The sequence below is a fragment of the Dermacentor albipictus genome, chromosome 8, assembly GCF_038994185.2.
Source record: "Dermacentor albipictus isolate Rhodes 1998 colony chromosome 8, USDA_Dalb.pri_finalv2, whole genome shotgun sequence".
Taxonomy (NCBI): Eukaryota; Metazoa; Arthropoda; class Arachnida; order Ixodida; family Ixodidae; genus Dermacentor; species Dermacentor albipictus.
In genome coordinates this window covers 1,780,001-1,806,024 of record NC_091828.1, presented here as the reverse complement: position 1 = coordinate 1,806,024, position 26,024 = coordinate 1,780,001, and the positions used below count along the sequence as shown (strand labels likewise).

The following is a 26,024-nucleotide window of genomic DNA, read 5'->3' as shown; positions in this document are numbered from 1 at the left end:
CATTTTTCCATCACATTTCAATTATTGTGGTCTCCTCTGGGGAAGCACCACGCATAAGAACAAATTAAAATTGCTCATGCTACAAAAAAGGCAATCTAACATATCGCAGTTGTCGCACATGATGCTCATACATCTAACTTTTTCAAAACATTTAATGTACTTCAAATAGAACCGCTCTACAACTTTAACCGTTTCGTAAATACAAGCATGGTCTTAAAATAAAAGCAACTACTTTCTCACACTATTCCAACAAACAAAATCACCTGAAACACCTTATGACATTAGGGAAAGAGACACACCTTATATACCTTTTTCACGAACAGGCTGCAGTTTAAAAATCTACAGTACAATATGCCGAATTTCTTAAATTCCTAAACAGCGAGGGTATTACCGCTGATAGAGACAAGAATGGAAAGAATATTTAGTTAGAAACCCCATGTAGTACTGCTGAATGTACTCAATAATTTCAGCGAAGTTTTTTTGTTTTTTTTTATATGTACGTGTTTTTGTTCAGTCAGTGCCATATCTTTTTTTAAGTATGTGCTAGTATTTTTCTTTCACTGTTTCTTGATTTCACTATTTACTGATTTTATATTTTACGTACGTGTATTTTATTTCACTGTTTGCTGGCAAACTGCTCTAAAATATCAAGGTCAGAAATCCCATCAAGCTCCTATTTTAAGCAGCTTTTAATTCTTCTCCTTGCATCTTTTTCACTGTTTTATTTTATTTGTTTTATTGTGTAACCACTATCATTGTGTATGAATATTGGATAATTGTGTTTGAACATATCACAGTGCGAAAGAGAATGCTCAATAAACAGAAACTGAAAATAGTGTACTTACTATTAGACGAGCCCCCTCACCATTGTGAATGCCTTTATACCTTCCTGGAATATTGTGCCGCGATTTCATTTGCAAACTTGTCAAAATAACAGTAAAATCTTATTTTCGTTTACAGCACTGCAGTAACAGAAAGGATAATTGCACTAGCTTAAACGTAACACAATACAGAACAAATATTATCACGAGAACGCAAGCACGTGTTAATTTTCTGTTTTCCTTCCTTTTAATACTGTTGTCCGATTTCTGTTCGCAACTGCTTAAAATTCTTTACTCTGCTTTTATATATCTGCGGTAACGAATAAAGGTATTGCTTTCTTTGCACTTAGCGTGCGAAGAGTACTCGCCATAAAGAACGACATTAGATGATACCGACGACTCCAGCAGAACACTTCTTGCAAATTTAGGACCTTATAACGTAAAATTGTTCCAATATGTTTTATTCCAATCTCCTGACGTCAAACTTCCGTAACTGCCGATGCAAGCATTGGGCGGTCATCCGCAGGGTTGTCTGAAGAGACCAATAAAATGCTCTGCTCATTTATAGGAGACTAGTTTAAAAAGCAATAACATTTACTACACTGAGCGGCTCGTGTTGTCTAATTGGCTGACAAGAGGCGAGGAGCACGCTCAAGTGGAGAGGGATCCAATGGGAACGCGCCAGCGCCCTGAAAATCGAAAGCCGCATGAAAAGGGTTGTGCCGGCGTCTGCGATTGATCCGATTTCCCTTACTTAGCTTGAGGTGGCTGGTCGAAAATCGCGGCGGTGTACCACGGAAGGTTAATAATGCCACTAAAATGGATCCTCAGCAAAGAAGAGTTTGCAGAGCGAGATAGCAAACGTTCCGAAAGTGCTCGAAAGCGTTACGTGGTCAGGCAAAAAGTTTATTGTACGCAAATACATCCATGCTCTCCGGCAGGTGCGAGTAGCCAGTGCCTGAGCAATTGGCGGCAACCATCTTTTATTCCTTTCGGAACGGGGAAGCCTGTGGCTATGCAGAAAAAAAATCAGTTCTTTTCGGCACATTAATGCATCTTTAACGCGTACACGTCACTCTGACGCGGAGAGTTTCCGCGGTTTTGTGACATCGCGTGACAAACAGGTGATATGGGCGCAGCTCTAAATCTTTAGACCAATAGCCGAGGTCTGATAGCGAAAAGGCGTCGAATCAGAAATTACTATTTTTCTTTCGGTCAGTCCAATTATGCATAGTCAGTGTGTAATATCATATCAGATGGGTAGCCATCACGGATTTCGTGACGTCCTGTGACAGTCAGGCCACGTGAGGCTGGTCCAAAATGTTTTCGACCTATCGCGGTCGGCTGATTGCGGGATCGGAATAGAAAAGTTTGGAACAGCTTTACGTTATAGCGCCTTTGAACTGCTGAACTGTTCCTCTGTAGCAGCTCTATCTGGTAGCACTCAGGAAAGTACAAAAACGAAAGCACTCCTGTCTTGAAAAGCACTCAAACCGTCTGGCAGGTTATCTGGAGGTTGTTCGACGTTGGTTATTGACGCTCGTGAAGGCACGACATTTCAGGCCTCCTTGAAAGGTCTTTTTCGTAAAAACAAGGCTGGTTTACAACATTTTATCGCTGCAGTGAACTGCTCTCTGTAGGAAATACCTCTTAATATATTTTGACATACGTTCAAGAAAACCTGCAAGGCAATGTAAATGATAAAGCATCAATGCTTAACACTCACAAACCGCGCACCTGATGTATATGCACTGAAATCGCAAATTGACATTCGTTTCCAGAGCACAAGAGCTCAGTAATTCGTCAGGATGAGTTTACGCTATTTGTTTGCCTCCACATGTGTCTCCGTTTAAGATCAATTATGAAGGGCGATGGGAGACTGCGCTCGAGCTTCGCTGCAATACCTTGCTTTGTGATATTTTTCTGAGCGCAACTGAAAGCCAGACGTCGCAAATCTGGCGTAAAGGAGAAAGGCTGGCTCCACCAATACCATTGTTTACAATTAACCCACACTGGCTTGAAGAGACTGTTGTGTCATCACCTCTTAGATAGAACCTGCAGTGGCACTCTGACGTCACTGAAGTCTTGAATTGTGTATCTTAGATAGAGCGCACGTGCTTGTGTGTGTGTGTCTGTGATGTCACTGATTAGTGGCACTGTATAGCTATATAAGACGGCCACGTAAGTGCCTTGTGGTTCTTTTCCGTTGTATTGCAAGTGGCGATAAACATGTGTTCTTGCAAGTAGACTGCTGCGTACTTGAAGACACAACAGAAACAATGCTGACAGACAGACCAAGGCTCTCCAGGGCTAATTTGAGAGCAGTGGGCATGAAATTGCCAGTTTCGCCTGAAGTGCGGAGCATCAACAGCGATAACAATCTTACGCACTCGAGCGCACTGGTCGCTAATTTATCAGTAGGATAGAAATGTATCGACGTAGGATCCGTGGCAACTATCGCTTCGAAACGGTGCCCTGGAAGCAGCTGCCCGGAGTCACACAACAACACTGAGGCGATGCAGAGTGCTCCAGCACGGGCTTCCCGCTGAGGCTTGCTTATTGACTAAGGTCCCTCTATAATTTCCAAGGTAGCGACATCTGCCGCGCGCGCCACCTAGGAAGTTCCTGTAGCAGACGGCGCCCACGCTAAACCGCGGCGCCGCGGCATTCGTGAGGTGAAAAAATATCTGCAAGCGCGCGGAAATAAAACCTACTGGTGCCTGACTGTGGCGAAAAACGAAAGAAGGACCCGAACTGCTAAATTTACTCCTTTAATTTCAAATGAGTGCTCCAAGAAAATAGCTCAAGAGAGCATAATGAGGGCTTGATCGCCTCGATTCCGCGTGTTTACATTTCGTTCGTTTGCGCTCAATCACCGCATGAGCCTTGGTGATTGCTTACGCTTAATCCCGTATGCTCTGTGAAATCTTTTGCATGTAAGTGTGCTGCGTACACATAGCGGTTGCATTGAACGAAGAAGTCGTGTAAAAATCAAGGCTGACAGTCGCTTGGACCGGAAAACTTTCGACATGACGTCGCTCAAACGTGCGATTCTCAAAGCGCGCGACCCTCACGGCAACTAAACAACATCCTGTGTGTTTGTGGAAACGAGTGCGCCAACAGTCTTCTTGTGGCTGAGTGTGTCTGTCTTGCAGCGATTACACAATGACTGCTGTGTCTTGTGGTTCAATGCAACGAGCCAGTGCAACTGTCGTGACATGCTGAAGAGGCGGTATGGATCGTGTCATCGTGTCTCCTCGATCGTGTTCGGGCTGCCAGCGCGATCTGATCTCGCGGCACACCAATATCAAGCGTAGTGTGTGCGCATGTGTGAATGTGGTTGACTCTTCTCGTGAACCGTGCGACGTCGCCGCGTAAACTCGAATCATGACGCGCATTGTTGTGTTTGTCCCTTTTCGCCTACGTGCACCGCTAAACCCAGTAAGAATTAGAGGGCCCTTATACGAAACGCACGCGGATTGACCCAGCCATTACTGCACTGTGTTTTGCTGGCAATCCGTGTATCGCTTGTGGCGTTTTTCTTATGTTCATTTTCAGTTGTGTGTTTTTCATCAGTAAAATGGCATTGCCGATTACTGAAACATCTTCGAGTGTAAGGGAAACTTGGAAGGAACGAGCTCGCAGCTTTAGGTAATGTACCTTGATATACTGTATTACGCTTTATTATTTGACGGCCAGTAGCTGTGGCTATGCAGTATTCGTTTCTAAAAACAGAGTAATGCAGGCACATAGCAATATATTTATTCACATATACAATGCACAAAATACGATTAGGATATTGGAAATTACATTTTGGACATGTTGTGAAGCGCAGTTAACAACGCGCGCACGTACAGAGGAAAGTGTAAAAGTAGAATTCGCTGCTGAATTTTATTTTTTATCGCACGTAGCGCAGTGCGGATATCTGTCAGCGAGTTAATGCGTTTCTGCCCCACTATTTACTTGCATGCTAGGTCATACTGCACTTGCTGAGTCAACGGGCTCGTAATGCACTAAAATAAGTAATCTCCACAAACTTCGGCCGTCAACATTCATGCGCGCGAATGAAATAATACTGCAGCTCTGCACACACAGGTGTATACTTTCTCTCGCACCTTCGTATCGCTCTACGTTACTTTCCTCGCATAGTCGTGCAGTTACGGACGGTTCACTCTTTCCGTCCATTTCTATGCAACTGGAATTACCTTCTGGTTAGGTTTTGTTTGCTGCGCGGGATGCAAAATAACTTCTTGTCATCCTCTGTCTGATCTCGGCACTCATCCGCACAGCAACAAGGCATTTCGGTCCTTCGCATCCTAGGTCATACCGATCTATTCGGCGGGCTCACAGCGAACTAAAATAAACAATCTCCACAAACTTTGACCCTCAACATTCATGCACGCTAGTGAAATACTATCACCGCTCGACACACGCACGTGCATACTTTCTATCGCACCTTTGTATCGTTCTATGTTACTTGCCTCGCATAGTCGTGCTGTTACCGACGGTTCAAAGTCCGTCCTTGCAATTCTGTGTAACCATACTTTTCGTCTGGTTAGGTTCTGGTTGCCTCGCGTGATGCAAAATAACGTCTTGCCATCCTTCGTCCGGTTTCGGCACCCAACCGCACAGCAACGAGGCATTTCAGACCTCCCGGAACAAAATTATCGCAGTGATGTGCAAAGCACAACAAGCTAAACGCGCGCTCTTCACCCGGCGCGCAGGAACCTTCATGGCGGCAAAGGGGCGGAGCAAGGTCACATGTTACCGATCAGCCTATCGCAGGCGTTGTCGGCTGGATCAAAGCCTGGCAGTACTTTTAAATGATTGAGGGACTTTATTATTGACGAGTTAGTGGCGCCACCTTCAGCTGAATGAGCGTCCCCGAACGCTTGTCGCGTCGGAGACACGACCACAGCTGCATGCCGCTCTGACAGGCGTTTAACCCCGCTGCATCAAGTTTTGATACTCGGTGCCGGAAACAATGATTTTATTTTTCACCGATCTGCAATAAATAATATGGACAGAGTCACAGAGACAGTGCAAATGACGCAACAACGACGGTGCGTCGAGCTGACGACAGCTTGCCAGCCCACAAGCTCGGTTAAGCCAATGGGTGGTCGGAGCTTCAGGGTAAGGTGACAATAGCGCCGCCACAATTTCAGCGTTTTACAGTGGAGCTGTATGTCTACCCTCAAATACATTTTTCAATGTTCGTGCCTCATCATTCCGCAAAGCAAACCAGTAAGGCCTGTGCTGACACCTGGCGTACCAAGACGAAAGCTAGAGAAACAACGAATACGCAGTTTCATAAGATAATTCCTATAGAGGGAACTCTGGCGCTAGTTTCTACTAAAGTAAAACCCCTTAAACTTCGTAAAGTAGAGCCACACTTTGAAGAATGCCGCCTCCTGCTCGCGCGCTCTGGCCGAGGCTGACGCCGTGTCGCTATTGGCCTGATAGCATCACGTGGTTCCTCGCGCCGTGCTTCAGCGCCATTTTCGCTCGAGAAGAGTCTACGGAGCGGCGAGGAGCGTATGTTGGCGCCGTTGCTATGCTCTAGCGGCGTAGGCGGCGCCACGATCGAGTAGGGAGCGTGAATGACAGGAGAAACGAGGAGGAGTGAAGGCGGAGAAGGAGAGGGTCGCTACTTTACGAAGTTTAAGGGGTTTTACTAAAATCCTTCAATCATTGAAAAGTACCGACAGGCTTTGATCCAGCCGACAACGCCTGCGATAGGCTGATTGGTGACATGTGGCCTTGCTCCGCCCCTTTGCTGCCATGAAAGTTCCTGCGCGCCGGGCGAAGTGCGCGGGTTTCGCCTGTTGTGCTCTGCACATCGCTGCGAAAATTTTGGTCCGGGAGGGCCGAAATGCCTTGTTGCTATGCGGTTGGGTGCCGAAACCGGGCGAAGGATGGCAAGAAGTTATTTTGCATCGCGCGCGGCAACCAGAACCTAACCAGACGAAAAGTGTGGTTACAGAGAATTGGACGGATGGACTTTGAACCGTCGGTAACAGCGCGACTATGCGAGGCAAGTAACATAGAACAACACAAAGGTGCGATAGAAAGTATACACGTGCGTGTGTCGAGCAGTGATAGTATTTCACTCGCCTGCATGAATGTTGAGGGCCGAAGTTTGTGGAGTTTATTTATATTAGTTCGCTGTGAGCCCGCTGAATAGATCGGTATGACCTAGGATGCGAAGGACCGAAATGCCTTGTTGCTGTGCGGATGAGTGCCGAGATCAGACAGAGGATGACAAGAAGTTATTTTGCATCCCGCGCAGCAAACAAAACCTAACCAGAAGGTAATTCCAGTTACATAGAAATGGACGGAAAGAGTGAACCGTCCGTAACTGCACGACTATGCGAGGAAAGTAACGTAGGGCGATACAAAGGTGCGAGAGAAAGTATACACCTGTGTGTGCAGAGCTGCAGTATTATTTCATTCGCGCGCATGAATGTAGACGGCCGAAGTTTGTGGAGATTACTTATTTTAGTGCATTACGAGCCCGTTGACTTAGCAAGTGCAGTATGACCTAGCATGCAAGTAAGTAGTGGGGCAGAAACGCATTAACTCGCTGACAGATATCCGCATTGCGTTACGTGCGATAAAAAATAAAATTCAGCAGAGAATTTTACTTTTACACTTTCCTGTGTTTGTGCGCCCCTTGTTAACTGCGCTTTACAACATGTCTAAAAAAGTAATTTCCAATATCCTAATCGTATTTTGTGCATTGCATAAGTGAATAAATATATTGCTAAGTGCCTGCATTACTCTGCTTTTAAAAACGAATACTACATATAGCCACAGCTACTGGTCGTCAAATAATAAAGCGTAATACAGTATATCAAGGTACATTACATAAAGCTGCGAGCTCGTTCCTTCCAAGTTTCCCTTACACTCGAAGATGTTTCAGTAATCGGCAATGCCATTTTACTGATGAAAAACACACAACTGAAAATGAACATAAGAAAAACGCCACAAGCGATACACGGATTGCCGGCAAAACACAGTGCAGTAATAGCTGGGCCAATCCGCTTGCGTTTCGTATAAGGGCCCTCGGAGGCGAAAAGGGATAAACCCAACAATGCGCTTCATGATTCGAGTTTACGCGGCGACGTCGCATGGTTCACGAGAACAGTCAACCGCCTTCACACACGCGCACACACTACGCTTGATATTGGTGTGCCGCGAGATCAGATCGTGCGGGCAGCCCGAACACGATCGAGGAGACACGCTGGCACGATCCATACCGCCTCTTCATCATGTCACGACAGTTGTACTGGCTCGTAGAATTGAACCACAAGACACAGCAGTCGTCGTGTTATCGCTACGCGACAGACACACTCAGCGGCAAGAAGACTGTTGGCACACTCGTTTCCACACACACACAGGAGGGTCGCGCGCTTTGAGAGTCGCACGTTTGAGCGACGTTATGTCGGAAGTTTTTCGGTCCAAGCGACTGTCAGCCTTGATTTTTACACGACTTCTTCGTTCAATGCAACCGCTATGTGTACGCAGCACACTTACATGCAAAAGATTTCACAGAGCATACGGGATTAAGCGCAAGCAATCACCAAGGCTTGCGCGGTGATTGAGCGCAAACGAGCGAAGTGTAAACATGCGGAATCAAGGCGATCAAGCCCTCATTACGCTCTCTTGAGCTATCTTCTTGGAGCGCTCATTTGAAATTAAAGGATTAAATTTAGCAGTTTGGGTCCTTCTTTCGTTTTTCGCCATAGTCAGGCACCAGTAGGTTTTATTTCCGCGCGTATGCAGATATTTTTTCACCTCACGAATGCCGCGGCGCCGCGGTTTAGCGTGGGCGCCGTCTGCTACAGAAACTTTCTAGGTGGCGCGCGCGGCAAATGTCGCTACCTTGAAAATTTTAGAGGGACCTTAGGTTTTACTAAAGCCCCTTGATAATTTGAAAGTACCACCACTTCTTGAACTGTGCCGCTGGCGCGCGACCTCCTAGCCTCCTCCTTGCTCCTTGCGCGTCCTTTCCGCGCGAAGCGGTAGCGTCCGTTTTTCCCCACGACGATTGGTCTCTCTGTTGTAGCCCTTGAAAACACGCGGATCTTGCGTTTTGCTTGTGTTTTTGTTTTCTGTTCGCGCCATTTTTCTTCTCAGCATGGTTGGCTTGCCGCTATAGCTCGGCGTAGCGAACTTTGTACGCTGTGTTTCCTGCTCTCTATGCTAGCGCTATGTCGTGCTGCTGCGCATAAAGCTGCTGCAAGAAATCTGAACATGGTTATGTAGTTTTTATTACACCACAAGGAAAGCGGGACGCCTTGCGTAGGAAGCAGTGGCTGCATAAAATTGGCCCAAAGAACAGTGTTGTTTGCGAGGTGAGGCATCTTTCTTACTGCTCGGTATCAAAGCATCCCCTTATGCTGCACTTTTTTGTATTCTTTCGGCCAGCTCGCCAGCGTTCTTGCTGCGGCAATTTGTACGTCCTCGGTGTGCTTAATATTCTGCTGGGACTTCATCACGTCGCACGTCGCCAACTGTTGTTATTCAGTCGAAAATGATGCACCATATATTCTGCTTTCCGCTGTGAACGCTTATGTGTGAAGATACAGCGTCTCGATGGCACTTTTCGCGATTGCTAGGATCCGTTGCCTGCTTTACAGAAAATTGAAATAGTGGCTTGTAGAGGAGCTAGTATTTTCAGCTTACGACGATGTGTGCGTCAGTCATACAATCAAATCAGGACCTGAAAAGATTGTTATACCCGTCGTATTGCAGATGATGAGCGCCAGCTAGTCCACATTGCGTTTTTTTTTAGCTTCAAGGCGAAAGTCTTTACATCTCTGTTTCAAGGTCGCGTCGTAAACAGAAAATATCACGCGACCCAGGAAGGCCGGAAGCGACCCAAAGCATGTTCAGGGGTGTATAAGAGAATAATAATTAGCCAAGTTAATTAATGGTCAATTAGTGATGCAATTATGGTGAATTATGGGGGATTAGGGTTGATTAGGAAGTATTAAATTGGACTAGAGTGTATTAAGGAGGATTAAGGTGGATTATTGTGCATTAACAAGGACTAAGGCGTATTAAGGAGGATTAGGGTAGATTAAGGTCGATTAGGATGTATTAAGGTGAGTTAGGATTAATGAAGGAGTATTAGGAATGATCATGGTTGATTAAGGAGGATTAAAGTAAATTACAGTGGGCTTTACAGTGATTCAGCATTCGCGTCTCTGAGGCGATACCTAAGGACACCTTGGATTTTCGGAATTTGCTCTGGACTTCCACGTATCCATGAATGGGCGATGATTATTAGTTTGTTTTCTGACGGATGCAAGCAAGGCGCAAGGTGTATTCGCGCGATCGCGCATGCCTGCTGTTGCTATCGACATCTAGGCGGAGGCCGGGAATCTTCGCTTTTATAGCGAATGCTTTAAAGCAACCTTTCTGCGGCTTTGTTGAGTGGGGAGACTTTTCCATTGATTTAACACGAACCGGAACCATCGCGTCAATGCGCTTTGGTTACGAAGGCTGAGCAATCAATCATAATTGTGGTCATGGCATAATAACGCAGAGAATGTTCTGCAAACAATTATGTTCAGCAGTTTCAGTTTCCGTTTAAGCTTATTGATGCGATTGAAATGCTTTACAGAAAAAGTAACTCTAGGAGGTCCCATTGTCAAAGAATGAGGAGGGACCTCCAAGTGCAACGTATGTGCAGTGCAGTGAAACATATTTCACCATAATTAACCTTCACCCTCCTTCATCGACCTTACTCCTCCTCAATCCATCATAATCCTCCTTTCTCCACCTTAATCCATACTAATCCACCCCAGTCCTCCTTAATGCACATTCGTCCACCCTAATCCACCTTAATCTACCCTAATCTACCTTAATCCATTTCGATACAATCACTAATCATTCCCTAATTAACTTTGCTAATCAGTAATAATTCCTTATGCATGGCTTGACATGCTTTGGTTTGCTTGGGGCCTTCCTTGGGCCACGTCATATTTTCTATACCTCTCAACGCGACCTTGTAAACGATGAGAGCTTATAACAGGCACAGAGTAAAGCACGGCATTGTGTGGCCGAGGAAAATTCTCTGAAGTATAGAACTCGCCTCAAAGCTCTTTTTACATCAGCATACCCCATTCATATGGCTTTAACAAAAAAAGCGACTTCCTCATAAACGTTCACCTAGGCACTATCGAGGGTGTTAGCAGCATTTCTCAAAATTTTCAACACCAGTGGGACGCGCAACTGGTCCAAAATAACGCACCTCCATAGACTGCTGCGGCCAGTCCGCGGGAGCGCAGGTGAAAAAGCGTGCCGTGCGCAGAGCGCTGTTACGGGTGGCGTGTAGCACCTCGGGCAAAAAGGATGCTCGACCACCATGCCTCATCAAAACGAAGCTTGATTTCCCGATTTGTCGTGGTTGTCTCGAGTGGTTACCGGTCTGGCAGGTGCCCCGCTGTACTTACAGGCCTCTTCGTGTATGTGTATGCCTAAGCGAAACAAAGAATGGATTGCAAATTTGGTATGGTTGTCACGAGGGGTTGCCGGTCTGTCTGGCACCCCGCAGTGCTTACAGGCCCCTTTTCGCGTTTGCGACTTTAGAAGAACTCTTTCCATGAACTGTGAACCTCTACAAGAGAACTTCCGTGAACCAATGTAGCCTAGAAGAATGGATCAGTAGCTTATCCACAGTCAGCCGCCCATCCAAGACCGGACGCCCTTTCCGTGAACGAACGTTCGCGGAAAGGATAAAAATAGGATAAATAGGAGCGGATCGAAGAAAGAATAAGCGCCTACGATCCCGGAACTGCGGGTTGATACCTGCGGAGGCGGACCCGTCCAGGCTCACCTGAGAATGCGGGAGCAGCCGCAAAGCAAAAACGGGGACGTGCAACCTCGCCCAGGAGAGAAGGAACAGCCGAAAGCACCGATGGGGACTGAGTGCATGTCACGTGATGTTGACGTGAGCAAGATCCCGCCTACGACTTTAGTGGGCCTATTTAAAGGGCCCCGCCATGTACTTTTTCACTTCATTCTCTTCTTCTCATCTTTCACCAACCATTAAATAAACCGTGCAAGTTTCGCACTAGAAATCGCCTCGTTCTTGCCTAGCCGCCATAGTTTACCGGACGCCTGAAGCCCGCCGACAACGCAGCGCTACCCAATAGTAATGTTGGTCGAATTTCGAAAAACAGGCGTCGTAACAACTGGTCGGCAGCGGTGAGGTACGCTACCCTGGAGAAGGCAACAGCGCGCAGTCGCCGCCAGAGGAGAATCGAGGAGGAAAGCGCCGCGGGCAGATGCATGTCGCTATTTTCAAATTGTCAAGGAACTTTAGTGTGTACGAGAGCTGCAATCGGAAGGGTTCAGCATGCATGGGAATAATGAGTACATGAATCTGCCTAAACTTCGGCCATCTGACTTTAAAGGCCTCCTCGACATTGTGAATTCTTCATTTTCCACAAAGTCCTCTGTACTAAAAAATTAAGGAAATGTTACACGTTTGTAAAACCTTAAGGTGAAAGCCTGATTGCACTCTTGCCAAACTTTTTGACAGGATTAAGATGCGTTTATGAAGAGCTGTGGCAACTGTGTGCGAGGTGTGCAATCAGGCTTTCGCCTGCACGTCTTTCAAAGGTGTGACGCTTCCTTATTTTTCTTTCTGCTATCTCCGCCGAAGGTCCCCCTATCAGAACGCAAGACAGAACTAACCGAACTCGCCGCACCTACTGGTAGGCGGCCAGTACCGTCAGCACCTTCGCCGAGGCTGGGTCAGCATGGGAGCGCATGCATGATGAACTGCATCGGAGCCAGATGTGAAAGACGACAACGAACGCGTGGGTTGTGACACGAGCGCGCCTCTGTGACGTGTGCGACCTCGAACGCACTAGGCACGCCTTTAGTGAGACAGAACCATGGAAGAGGCGTGGCTTCAGGGTGCTTGTCTGGCACGCCGGAGGCCCGGGTTCGGAGGCCCACCCACACCGGAATGTGCCAAATTTTGATTTCAAAGCTGCTAATTTACTCCATGACGTGTCAAACCGAAAATTTGTTGACGTGTTTTTACTCTCTGCGGCGTCGGTTATTTTCCGTCACGGTGCTGTTCCCGCAAGGTCACTGCGAACATGAGCCCTTACAATTTTTGCCTTAATATCTAAATGCACATTTTTTAAATTATTCACCCGCAGGATTTGAACATAGGACTTCTAGGACAGAAGCCTGACAATGAAGCAACTACATCCCGAATGCATGCATCGACAAGCGGCATAGAACTCCCTCATGAATTTCTTGCAGGCAAGCGAGCACCTTGAGAGACTTGGCGCGTCTCAATTTGGACACCTCTACAAGGTAAGCTGCTGTAAGTAGAGAATGCGCATGTTCGCAGAGTATTGAACAGTTGGGGGAGGGAAAGCACTAAAATAAGTCAACATTTACACTCAGTAGTGTGCTTTGTCTTTAGTTTAAACTCTGCTGGTAGCCCACATTCACAAGGTGAAATGGCTGCAATTTTTTTTTATCGCCATCAGCACTTGCGAAGAAGTTTTGAGAATGACAGCTCAGAAATAAATGTAATGAAACCAAACACCGACAGCTGATGACTTTTATGTTAAATATTGACGGGTGTACTTGTTAACCTTTTCCGGGTGAGCGCTTGTCACCGCCTAACAAATGTTATCGCACAGCGCAGGGCGCGCCTGCATGTATTCGAAGTTTCTGGAATTTTATCGACGGTTCCATCCGCTGTCAGTCACCGAACCTTGTGTAATCTGATTGCATGTATCCTCGATGCGAATAGTGTAGAACTTTGTGGAAGACACGTGGGTCCCAGCGATTACTCTGGAACGTACGGCGACTGATGTATAAAAAGCCGACGCGCTTGACATCATCATCAGCCTGGTTACGCCCACTCCAGGGCAAAGGTCTCTCCCATACTTCTCCAACAACCCCGGTCACGTACTAATTGTGGCCATGTCGCCCCTGCAAACTTCTTAATCTCATCCGCCCACCTAACTTTCTGCCGCCCCCTGCTACGCTTCCCTTTCCTTGAAATCCAGTCCGTAACCCTTAATGACCATCTGTTATCTTCCCTCCTCATCACATGTCCTGCCCATGACCAATCCTTTTTCTTGATTTCAACTAAGATGTCATTTATGCACGTTTGTTCCCTCACCCAATCTGCTCTTTTCTGATACCTTAACGTCACACCCATCATTCTTCTTTCCATAGCTCGTTGTGTCGTCCTCAATTTAAGTAGACCCCTTTTCGTAAGCCTCCAGATTTCTGCCGTGTACCTGAGTACTGGTAAGACACAGCTGTTATACACTTTTCTCTTGAGGGATAATGGCAACCTGCTGTTCATGATCTGAGAATGCCTGCCAAACGCGCTCCAGCCCATTCTTATGCTTCTGATTATTTCAGTCTCATGATCCGGATCCGCGGACACTACCTGCCCTAAGTTGATGTATTCCCTTACCACTTCCAGTGTCTCGCTACCTATCGTAAACGGCTGTTCTCTTCCTAGACTGTTAAATTATTACTTTAGTTTTCTGGAGAATAATTTTTAGACCCACTCGTCTGCTTTACCTCTCCAGGTCGGTGAGCATGCATTGCAATTGGTCCCCTGAGTTACTAAGCAACGCAATATCATCAATGAATCGCAAGTTACTAAGGTATTTTCCATTACCGTTTATCCCCAATTCTTCCCAATCCAGGTCTCGGAATACCTGCTGTGAATAGCATGGGAGAGATGGTATCTCCCTGCCTGACGCCTTCCTTTATTGGGATTTTGTTGCTTTCTTTATGGAGGACTCCGCTGGCTGTGGAGCCGCTATAGATATCTTTCAGTATTTTTCGTACAGCTCGTCTACACCCTGATTCCGTAATGCCTCCATGATTGCTGAGGTTTCGACATAATCACATGCTTTCTCGTAATCAATGAAAGCTGTATATAAGCGCTTGACCCGCTGATCAGAATTTCGCCGATCGCCGAGTGTCTTTGCCGCTGTCGCCATCCTTTGAGTGTAGCCTGCTTTTGAGGGCACAAGTTCGCCCAATAATGTAAAACGCTACTTTCGTCAATCACAGTTTTGCTGCCTTTTTCATAGTCACTACAGCGTGACATCTGATGGAGATGCTAGTGCGTTCATGTGACGAACGCTCCCGCAAAGGCTCGATCCAGGCCCGGAACTCGAAGACAACACCAACGTCACCAAGGAGCAGTGAGCAAGCCGTAGGCAGCAAAGATTGCGACCGGAACACGGACCTCTTCCCGAGAAGACCAGAGGGATCAAGCCCTAGTCAGAAACCCCAATGGCTGCCCCAGTGTCCCCCATTCTGCTGGAACAACCTCGGGACCAACCAACCTTTCATGGATCATCATCTGAAGAGCCATAAACCTGGCTCGCGACATATGAAACTTATGACTTAAACATATGACTTTCAACAACTGCGATTCCGACGACAAGCTGCGACATGTATTCTTCGCCTTAGAGGACGCCGCCAGAACGTGGTTTGAGAACCGTGAGTCGATCTTGACAACATGGGACCTGTTCCGTAGCGGCTTCCTGTGCACCTTTACGAGCATCGTGCTCAAGGAAAGGGCCGAAGCTATGCTGGACACCCGAGTGCAGCCACCTAACGAGAACGTTGCCATTATTACGGAAGAAATCAGCCATCTGTTCCACCACGCCGACCCGGATATGCCAGAGGAGAAGAAAGTCCGCCTACTCATGCGTGGTGTGAAGGAAGAAGTTTTCGGCGCAATGATACGAAGCCTACCGAAGACAGTAGAAGAGTTCCTTCGCGAGGCTACCAGCATCGAGAAGATACTGGAACGGCGGAACCGGCAATTCAACCTCCGCGCAAGCCCAGCAAACTATGCCCAAGTTCAATCATTGGCCACCGACGACCTACGCGAGTCCATTAGAGCGGTCGTGCGAGAGGAACTTCACAGGACGTTCCCAAGATCCCAGCCTCAGGTTGCGTCAATCGCGGAAGTCGTGAGAGAAGTCGAGCGGTCACTGGAACTTCCCGAAGGCCAGCCGAAATCGCACAGGCCCTGCCTGAAGCGATGACTTACGCCGCCGTCGCGCGCCGTCACACTCCGCACCCGCGCCAGAGCGCTGTTAAGACGGAGTTCCGCCGTCCGCCGCCGCCGCCGCCAGCTCGCCCACCCGTCGTCCAGCGAAGCTACCCAAGGAAGACAGACGTCTGGCGCGTTCCTAACCACCGCCCGCTCTGTTACCATTGTGGAGAAGCGGGTCACGTCTACGCTGATGCACATACCAGGAGATGGCACTGCGAGGGTTCGCCGTTAACACGCCGCCTCCACAGATTAGCGACCGAGCTCGCGATATCGCCGATTACCTCGCGGCCACTCAGTGGAGTCATCGATGACTATACCGTTCGCCGTCACCAGGCAGCTGCCTGTCACCGCAGCACCAACCATAAACTGGCCCAGCCCAGGGCCGGTCTGCTAGCCCATATCCGGAAAACTAAAAGCAGCAACCGATGGAGATGCGGTTGCTGTTCGTCGAACTGACAAAGATTCTCCGCCGCCGACGAGGACGCCGAAGAGACCATCTTGACGACATAACAATGAAACGCCGCCGTCCCGACGAAGTCTAGAAGCAAAGAATACGCCGACGAAAGACAACCTGAGGACGCCACATACCAGCGACAGGTCAACGGAACGCAGCCGTGATCTAAGGTCAAGACTTAACTGTAACGCAAGACAAAGAACCACCGACGTCGACGTGCTTCTCAACGGCCACGCAGTCGCCGCCATAGTGAACACAGGGGCCGATTACTCCGCAATGAGCGGACACATCGCCGCCCAGTTGAAAGTTAAAACTGCATGAGAAGGCCCTCAAATTTGAACCGCTGGAGGACACTTCATTACGCCGACTGAAATCTGCACGGCAAGAGTAACCATTCATGACCGGACTTACCCTGCCACTTTCGTTATCCTCCAGCAGTGCACACGAGACGTCATTCTCTGTATGGACTTCCTGAACCAACACAGCACAATCATCGACCTGAAGTCGAAATCGAGAACGCTGTCGGAAGATCAAGCGATACCGCAGGGGAGATCTCGTAGTCGCCACGCCTTGAGTGTGCTCGAAGATCAAGTGTGCATCCCGCCGCGCTCCAGCATTATTTCCGTCGGCACCGAAACACCCGTTCACGTAGAAGGCGTCGTGGAGGGCGACCAACATCTACTGCTCAACCGTGAAATTTGCGTCTCAAGAGGGATCGCTCGACTTCACGGAGGGGAAGCGGAAGTGATGCTAGCCAACTTCAGCCAAGAGTTCAAGCATATCAGCAAGGGCACGACAATCGCGTACATCAAGGAAATTGTGGAAACCAACAATGCATTTGTCGTCTCGGATTCTGCCTCATCTGCCCCGACGACCACAGTTCCGGAACCAGACTTCGACGTAAATCCAAGTCTCCCCATGTGTAAGCAGCAACAGCTCAGAAGTCTACTCCGGCGATACAAAGACTGCTTTTCGACGTCATCGAGGCTTCGGCAAACACCACACTCTAAGAAGAGTTTACACCCTTTGGAGTGCCGCTTCTGCCACACAACGATAATCATCATCTGCCTTGATGCGTTTCCTTTCTTTCACGCTGCGAGCCCGGTACTTTCCAGTAACGAACGGCATGCGCGTTATCAGCACGCTAGTATTCCCGACAGGAAAGTAGCGGGCGCGGCGTTTTCAAGAAAGAAAACGCATCATGGCAGATGACGATGATTGTTGTGTGGCAGAAGGGGCATGCCAAAGGGCATAAACTGTTCTTAGAGTGCAGTTGCAAAACATCGCATAACAACCGAAGACTCTGCTCGACCACTCCGCCAGCGCCCTTACCCAGTTTCAACGCGAGCACGTGAAGCTATAAGAAAACAAGTCGACGAAATGCTGCGCGACGACATCGCCCACTGGTCGAAAAGCCCGTGGGCATCTCCTGTAGTCCTGGTGAAGAAAAGCGATGGAACCTTACGCTGCGTCGATGATTGTCGACTGAACAAGATTACGAGGAAGGAAGTATACCGCCTTCCACGGATAGACGACGCATTGGATCGGCTCTGCAACGCTAAATACTTCTCGTCGATGGACCTCAAGTCTGGCTACTGGCAAATAGAAGTCGACTAGACTAGAGAGATCGCAAAAAGACCACCTTCATCATGCCAGGCGACCTCTACGAGTTCAAGGTCATGCTATTCAGACTGTGCTAGGCGCCTGCAATGTTTCAGCGCGTCATGGACACGTTGTTAGCAGATTGAAGTAGCAGACGTGTCTTGTTTACTTGGATGACGCCGTTGTCTTCGTCGGAAATTCGGACTATCGCCATAGGCGGCTTGCGACAGTATTAGAGGCCATCAAGTCATCAAGGCGCACTCTGAGGCCAAAAAAGTGCCGCTTCGCTTACGATGAGCTTCTATTCCTAAGACACATTCTCAGCAAATATGGAGTACGCCCCGACCCACAGAAGACAGCTGCCATATCAAAGTTCCCACAGCCCATCTACAAGAAGGCAGTGCGTAGATTCCTTGGCATGTGTGCCTACTACAGGCGCTTTCTCGAGGACTTTTCACGCATCGTTGGGCTGTTGACACAGCTAACTAAATGTGACGTCGAGTGCAAGTGGGAAACGCAGCAGGCGGACGCATTTCAAGTACTCAAACGACGCATGCAGTCACCGCCGATACTTGCACACTTCGACGACGACGCCGATACCGAAATCCACACTGACGCCAGTAGCCTAGCCCTCACTGCCGTCCTCAACCTGCAAGAATATGACGTCACGGTAATCTACAAGTCCGAACGAAAACACGCTGACGCCGACTACTTATCACGCGCCCCGTCGATTCCCCGCCGCAAGACGACGAGGACGACGACGCCTTCCTTGGAATAATAAGCACCTAATAATAATAACAACAACGCAACAACAATATTATTATTATTATTATTACTGTTGTTGTTAATAATAACAACTATTATTATTATTATTATTATTATTATTATTATTATTATTATTATTATTATTATTATTATTATTATTATTATTATTATTATTATTAAGATTTCACTGAACAGCAACGAGCAGACCCGGAGCTAAAATTCCTTGTCGTTTATTTGGAAGGGAACACCGACGTTGTCCCTAGGGCATTTAAGCGTGGATTGTCTTCGTTCACGCTGTAAAACAACCTGCTCATGAAGAAGAACTTCTCACCAGTCCGCGCCAACTACCTTCTTGTTGTTCCGTCGGCGCTGGGTCCAGAAGTACTGCACGCCCTACATGACGATCCGACCACTGGGCACCTCGGTTTCTCCCGGCCGCACCTAACCGCCCGTTATGTGGCCCGTGCCGAGACTGTCAGCGACGCAAGACACCACCGACAAGGCCAGCGGGATTACTACAGCCGATCAAGCCTCCTTGCCGACCTTTTCAGCAGATCGGGATGGACTTGTTAGGACCATTTCCGACATCAACATCCAGAAATAAGTGGATCGTCGTGGCGAGGGACTATCCCACCCGCTTCGCTGAAACTAAAGCTCTACCGAAAGGCAGCGCAGCCGAAGTGGCGAAATTTTTCGTCGAGAACATCCTACTGCGACATGGTGCTCCAGAAATCCTCATCAACGATAGAGGAACGGCCTTTACAGCAGGGCTCATCCAAGTCATTCTGCAATACAGCCAGACAAGCCACAGGTGGATAACTGCCTACCACCCGCAGACGAATGGTCTCACGATGCGCCTGGACAAGACCCTCGCCGACATGCCAGCAATGTACGTCGACGTCGAGCACAAGACCTGCGACGCGGTCCTGCCGTACGTAACCTTTGCGTACAACACGGTGGTGCAAGAAACAACACAGATCACCTCGTTCAAGCTGGTTTACGGCAGGAACCCGATGACGACTCTCGACGCCATGCTGCCGCACGTCACCGACGAAAAGAATCTTGACGTCACTACCTATCTCCAGCGCGCCGAAGCGCGACAGCTCGCCTGTCTGCGGACCAAGAACCAGCAGCGTACCGACAGCCGACAGTACAACCTCCGACGACGCTATGTCGAGTACCAGCCCGGCGACCGTGTTTCGGTTTGGACCCCGATACGCCGACGAGGACTCAGTGAGAAACTATTGCGACGCTATTTTGGACCCTACAAGATCATCCGATGTATAGGCGAACTGGACAATGAGGTCGTGCCAGACAGCATTTCGCATTCACAGCGGCGCCACGCACGATCTGAAGCGGTCCACGTGGTGTGTCTTAAGCCATTTTGCTCACGCTGACGAACTTCCTTTTGTTTTTCTCTCTTTAATTGTTACGGGGGTTTTGGTTTATTGCTTTCGTTTGTTTGCAGCATCGGGTCCATGCTTTTTAAGATGGGGGTATTGACACGTGTACATGTTTATCTTTTCCGGGTGGCCGCTTGTCACCGCCTAACAAATATTAGCGCTCAGCGCAGGACGCGCCTGCATGTATCGGAAGTTTTTGGTATGTTATCCATGGATCCATCCGCCGTCTGTCACCGAACCTTGTGTATGGAATGGAAAAACTTTATTTCTCTATATCTCAGAGACATTGGCGGTGAGCCGGTGTCTTCATGTTTTGAGTCCTGGCCGCTTGACAAGGTCGCCGCCCCTATTCCAGGGCACCGCTGAGTCTCGCTGCCTCGTAGGCGTGCTGTACAATTGCCCGTTGGGCTGCGAGCTCGCGCTGCTGGTGAGCATACCCTCCCATTGTTCCGCACTTGGGTTATTTACTTTATGGAAGGCGAAATTACGCTTGCATTCCCACGTGATGTGGTATATCGTGGGGGTTGTTCCGCACCACGGACATGTATCCCTGTACTGGGTAGGGAACATTTTGTGTAATGTGTGCAGGTTGAAGAACGTACCTGCTTGCAGTATTCACCAGCTTGCTGCCTCACGTTGTGTGAGCGATGTGTGGGGTGGGGGGTATTTAAGTCTCCTTCATCTCTGCATACGTCGGCTCCACCGTTAAGGGGGCCTCTAGGGTTTCCGACTGCCCTGCTCGGTGCGTGAGTTCGCGAACTAGGCGGTCCACCCTTGAGTTGCCCTCTATCCCGGTGTGTGCCGGTATCCAGAAGATCCTATGTTTTATCTTTTTGTTAGGAGGCTCTGTTTTGAGGAGGCTTCTCAGTTCTTCCTTACTAACTCTGCCTTGTGTGTAGTTCCTGCATGTTGCTTTGGAGTCCGTTAGAATTTTCAAAGATTTGTTCCTGCGGTAACCTTCAGCCGCCGCTAGAGCTACGGCGACTTCCTCCCCCTCCGTTACCGTGCAGTTTCTCAGGGTCGCGCAACTAATTGGTTCTCCCGTGTGGTTACCACTGCTGCAGCAACTCTAAACATTCTAGTGTTGCGGTCCCATGGGCATACGGCCGCGTCTGTGTATACTGTGCTTTCTAGTGCGGCTAGGTTTCGTTCCACGAAATCTGCTCGTGCCTGCCTTCTGGCGGCGTGGAGATTCGGGTCCATGTTTCTCGGTAGGGGGCTAACCTCCAGTATATGGCGAATGCTGTCTGGGGTGCTAGCAGCCCGATCCTCTATTCCGTCTGTGTTGTGACCTATTCTCTTTAGGAGCTTGCGGCCGGTGGCAGTCTGCTGGAGCCTGGCGATCTGTGCGATGAGCTGCGCTTCCGCGAGTTCTTCGAAGGTGTTGCTTAGGCCCATCTGTAACAGTTTATCGTTGCGCGTGTTTCTAGGCAGATGTAGCGCCATCTTATACGCTTTCCTTAGTAGCGTTTGCGTCTGTTCTTTTTCGTGCTTGGTCATGTTGTGGTACGGGAGCGAGTACGTGACTCTGCTGACCACTAGACTTCTGACCAGCTTGATTGTGTCTTCTTCTCTCATTCCGCTTCTTCTTTGAGACACCCTCGTTATCATTCGGCTTACTTGTTCTGTCGATTTTTTTAGTAAGCTGATTGCGTTGCGGCATTTCTTGCTTCCTTGAATCCACATATCTAGGATGCGTATCATACTCCTTTCAGGTATGTTTTGTCTACCCAGTTTTACTATTAGTTCTTCCTTGATGGGGTTTCTTCCCACTCTCAGGATTTCTGATTTTTCGGTGGAGCACGCCAGGCCCCTTTCTCTAACGTATTCCACGCACTCGGCCGCTTCCTGCAATTTTTCTTGCTTCTGTCCTAGGGAGCCTCGATTGACCCAGACCGTGATGTCGTCAGCATATATTGCATGCTGGATGCCATCAATCTTGCTGAGTCTTCGAGCCAGTCCGATCATTGCGATGTTGAAGAGTATTGGTGAGATCACGGAGCCCTGCGGCGTGCCTTTGCGTGAGGTGGTAGTGTGAAATCTGATTGCATGTATGCGCGACGCGAATAGTGTAAAACGTTGTGGAAGACACGCGGGTCCCAGCGATTACTCTGTAACGAGCAATAAAAACAGCGCTAAACGACGGGACGAGTGAAAGGACATGGACAACAGCGCTGACTAACAACCAAAGTGTGTTTATTCCGTAAGTCAGCATATATATGCTCCGCCGCTATCTGAAACCACAGAATCTGCAGAATAGGGCATGCGCAGGGGGAATTGCAATTAATGTGATAAGAAGGCAATCTCCTTCGGAAGGAGAGAAATGGACGGAAGGCTTACACACGCTTCGCCACTAACGTGAATGTGGAAGGCTTCGGATATAAGGCGTGCGCGGTCATCACGATATTTTGACAGATAGGTTACACCTTCGAAAGATGGCTTGCAGCCGCATTCATTGCAATGCAGTGACAACGGACTATCTTTTGCCCGTTTTTGAAATTTGTTGAAGTGCTCGCGCATGCGGTCGTTGATGCAATGCCCCGTTTGGCCGATATAAAAACGCTTTCATGAAAGGGGGATCTTGTACACCACACAGTCACAACAGTCACCAACAAACCTCTGTCTGTGCTGTTTTTTTACAACTTTTTTTGTTGTTATTGCTTACCCTATTGACTTGGTGGCACAGGCTACCTAACTTATTTTTGGCAGTAAACAGCAACCTGACGCCTGCCCTACTGACAACCTTCTTGAGATTGTGCGCAACCTGGTGAACATATGGTTAACCGCAACCATTTGCCGTGAGCGATTCTCGGACAAAGCAGCTGCCGACTGCTTTCCTTTAAGGTTCGCTGCGAGGCTTTCAGCGATGCTGGTCAAAAGTGGTACCGAGAAACCTGCGAGCTTCAGTCTGGCTACTTGCTTTTCGAAGCTTACATCCACTTGGTGGTCACATGACCGGATGAGGGCCACCTTCATGCAGGATCTTGCTATACCGCGCTTGACTATCTTTGAATGCGCGGACGAAAATGGAAGAAGGTTCTCAGGAGACCGAGGAGCGTTACCCCAACATACATGATTGCTTAAGAACGTTAGCTCCAAGTCTAAGAAACGAAGTTTGTTGTCTGACGGATGCTCCGTGGTCAATTCGAGAGAATCTAGAACTGTGCGGAACAAGTCAAATATTATAGCAGCACCTAGAATATATAGTTGCCTAGAATGGCCGAATCTGCTTCGCTTTTGTACATGCCACCAGGCATCACGACAAAACCGCCTTCTTTGTCGGATAGGAGCAGCTTGAGCCCCGCATTTCGAAGGACGGTCACTGCTGCGCGGAGCCGAACTGTGTTGCCTTTTTTGACCTGCTGGGGCAGGCAGCCAACACCTTCTCTGATGCATCTGTCAGCTTCATCTGTTCTTGCTCTACCGACAGCTCTACCGGCAACTTTCAAATTTTTTACACTACTAACGCCACTGACGCGCAGCATGGTGCTGCTATAATATTTGACTTGTTCCGCACAGTGCTAGATTCTCTCGAATTGACCACGGAGCATCCGTCAGACAACACACTTCGTTTCTTAGACTTGGAGCTAACGTTCTTAAGCAATCATGTATGTTGGGGTTACGCTCCTCGGTCTCGTAAGAACCTTCTTCCATTTTGTCCGCGCATTCAAAGATAGTCAAGCGCGGTATAGCAAGATCCTGCATGAAGGCGGCCCTCATCCGGTCATGTGACCACCAAGTGGATGTAAGCTTCGAAAAGCAAGTAGCCAGACTGAAGCTCGCAGGTTTCTCGGTACCACTTTTGACCAGCATCGCTGAAAGCCTCGCAGCGAACCTTAAAGGAAAGCAGTCGGCAGCTGCTCTGTCCGAGAATCGCTCACGGAAAATGGTTGCGGTTATACCATATGTTCACCCGGTTGCGCACAATCTCAAGAAGGTTGTCAGTAGGGCAGGCGTCAGGTTGCTGTTTACTGCCAAAAATAAGTTAGGTAGCCTGTGCCACCAAGTCAATAGGGTAAGCAATAACAACAAAAAAAGTTGTAAAAAAACAGCACAGACAGAGGTTTGTTGGTGACTGTTGTGACTGTGTGGTGTACAAGATCCCCCTTTCATGCAAGCGTTTTTATACCGGCCAAACGGGGCATTCCATCAACGACCGCATGCACGAGCACTTCAACAAATTTCAAAAACGGGAAAAAGATAGTCAGTTGTCACTGCATTGCAATGAATGCGGCTGCAAGCCATCTTTCGAAGGTGTAACCTATCTGTCAAAATATCGTGATGACCGCGCACGCCTTATATCCGAAGCCTTCCACATTCACGTTAGTGGCGAAGCATGTGTAAGCCTTCCGTCCATTTCTCTCCTTCCGAAGGAGATTGCCTTCTTATCACATTAATTGCAATTCCCCCTGCGCATGCCCTATTCTGCAGATTCTGTGGTTTCAGATAGCGGCGGAGCATATATATGCTGACTGATGGAATAAACACACTTTGGTTGTTAGTCAGCGCTGTTGTCCGTGTCCTTTCACTCGTCCCGTCGTTTAGCGCTGTTTTTATTGCTCGTAATCATGAACCAACCAGCCCAAATGCGTAATCTTTTACTCTGTAACGTTCGACGACTGATGTATAAAAGACCGACGTGCTTGACCCGCTGATCAGATTTTCGACGATTGCAGACTGTGTTCGCCGCTATCTTTGTTCATTGAGTATAGCCTGCTTTTGAGGGCACAAGTTCGCCCGACAACACGCTAGTTTCGTTATTCGCAGTTTTGCTGCCTTCTTCACCATCACTACTACGTGACAATATTCTGGGACTGAAATATGAAATGTGTGAAACGATAACAAAAACCAAGCTGCATATAGCCCCTCTTAAAGGAACATTCTGCGCCGGTCCTGTCGTTTGTGTTCTTGGGTCCTGGTCTTCTGCGCCTTGCCTTTGCTAATTCAAAGGAACATCTTTGCCGGCAAATTGGGGTAACCGGCAATCAAAACAACAGCGAATGAACATCGTGCGCTGCGCTGTGCATCACTTCGCAACAGGAAAAAACATTAGCCGTTAGTTTCCAAGGCGCTATGTTGTTCATAAAAAAGGCGATTAATGAAGTCAACAGTCTGAAGAAATCAGGTCTGTTAGGGAATAATCATAGAGAAAACAGGAAACAGACGCGACAAAGGTTTTTTATTTGCTGACTGACGCCTCAGCCCCAACACAGGGACCTTGTGCACAACCCTTGCGTACATGTTGCCTCGGTGTGCTCCGCTCTTATTTGCGATAATTTCGACATCCCAGCATTTTAGGTCTGTTTTGCTGCGACTGCCAAGGTGTCATCATGGTGGCCTATACGTTTATTCGTGCATTCGAAATTGCCCACCTTTGAGCGTCCCGTCGCGGATGCAGACGACTGCTGATGACGGTGATGAGATGCAGTGCCGTCAGAACCGTCCGTGTTGGCACTGCAGCCACCACTATTTGCCGTTGGGGCTTGCTCGTCTCTACGCATGGGTTGGTACGGTTGGTCCGCGGCAGCTGTTGCAGGCGAGTGAAACAGATTTCGACGGTTTTACTTTTCGAGGTGTTCAACGGCATTGCGTCTGCAAACGAACTTTCATATTTTGCATCTTATTTCAGGTACTCGTCATCAGAATTCAAAGCTCAATACATGTACTACAGAAACCAAACACGCCCTTAGGGCAGCAAAGTCGCCCTTCTATTAGCCATCTAAGGGACATGGACTTCATTGCAGCATATGCTTACACAATGTTCGCATGCGAAAGCGTTGTAGAACTACAAGCAATGAGGTACCCACATCTCTTTCGCAACAAAAAGACACCCGTTCGTATAACAAAACAAGGATGTTTCCGCGGCATGCTGTCCTAGACATCAGACTAAACGTTAT

The 26,024-nt window shown here is 48.3% G+C and overlaps 1 protein-coding gene across 3 annotated transcripts in view; it reads right to left on the bottom strand.

The window, feature by feature from the left end:
• The window catches only part of LOC135911567 (MIF4G domain-containing protein A-like), a 90,870-nt gene that overhangs the window by 45,697 nt on the left and 19,149 nt on the right, over positions 1–26,024 (bottom strand). For all 3 annotated transcript variants that reach the window (XM_065443891.2, XM_065443892.2, XM_070523040.1), the window contains exon 3: positions 25,500–25,654. In XM_065443891.2, the coding sequence (XP_065299963.2) occupies positions 25,500–25,628 (129 nt within the window). In that variant the 5' untranslated portion in view covers positions 25,629–25,654. The remainder of the gene's footprint in view (positions 1–25,499; positions 25,655–26,024) is intronic.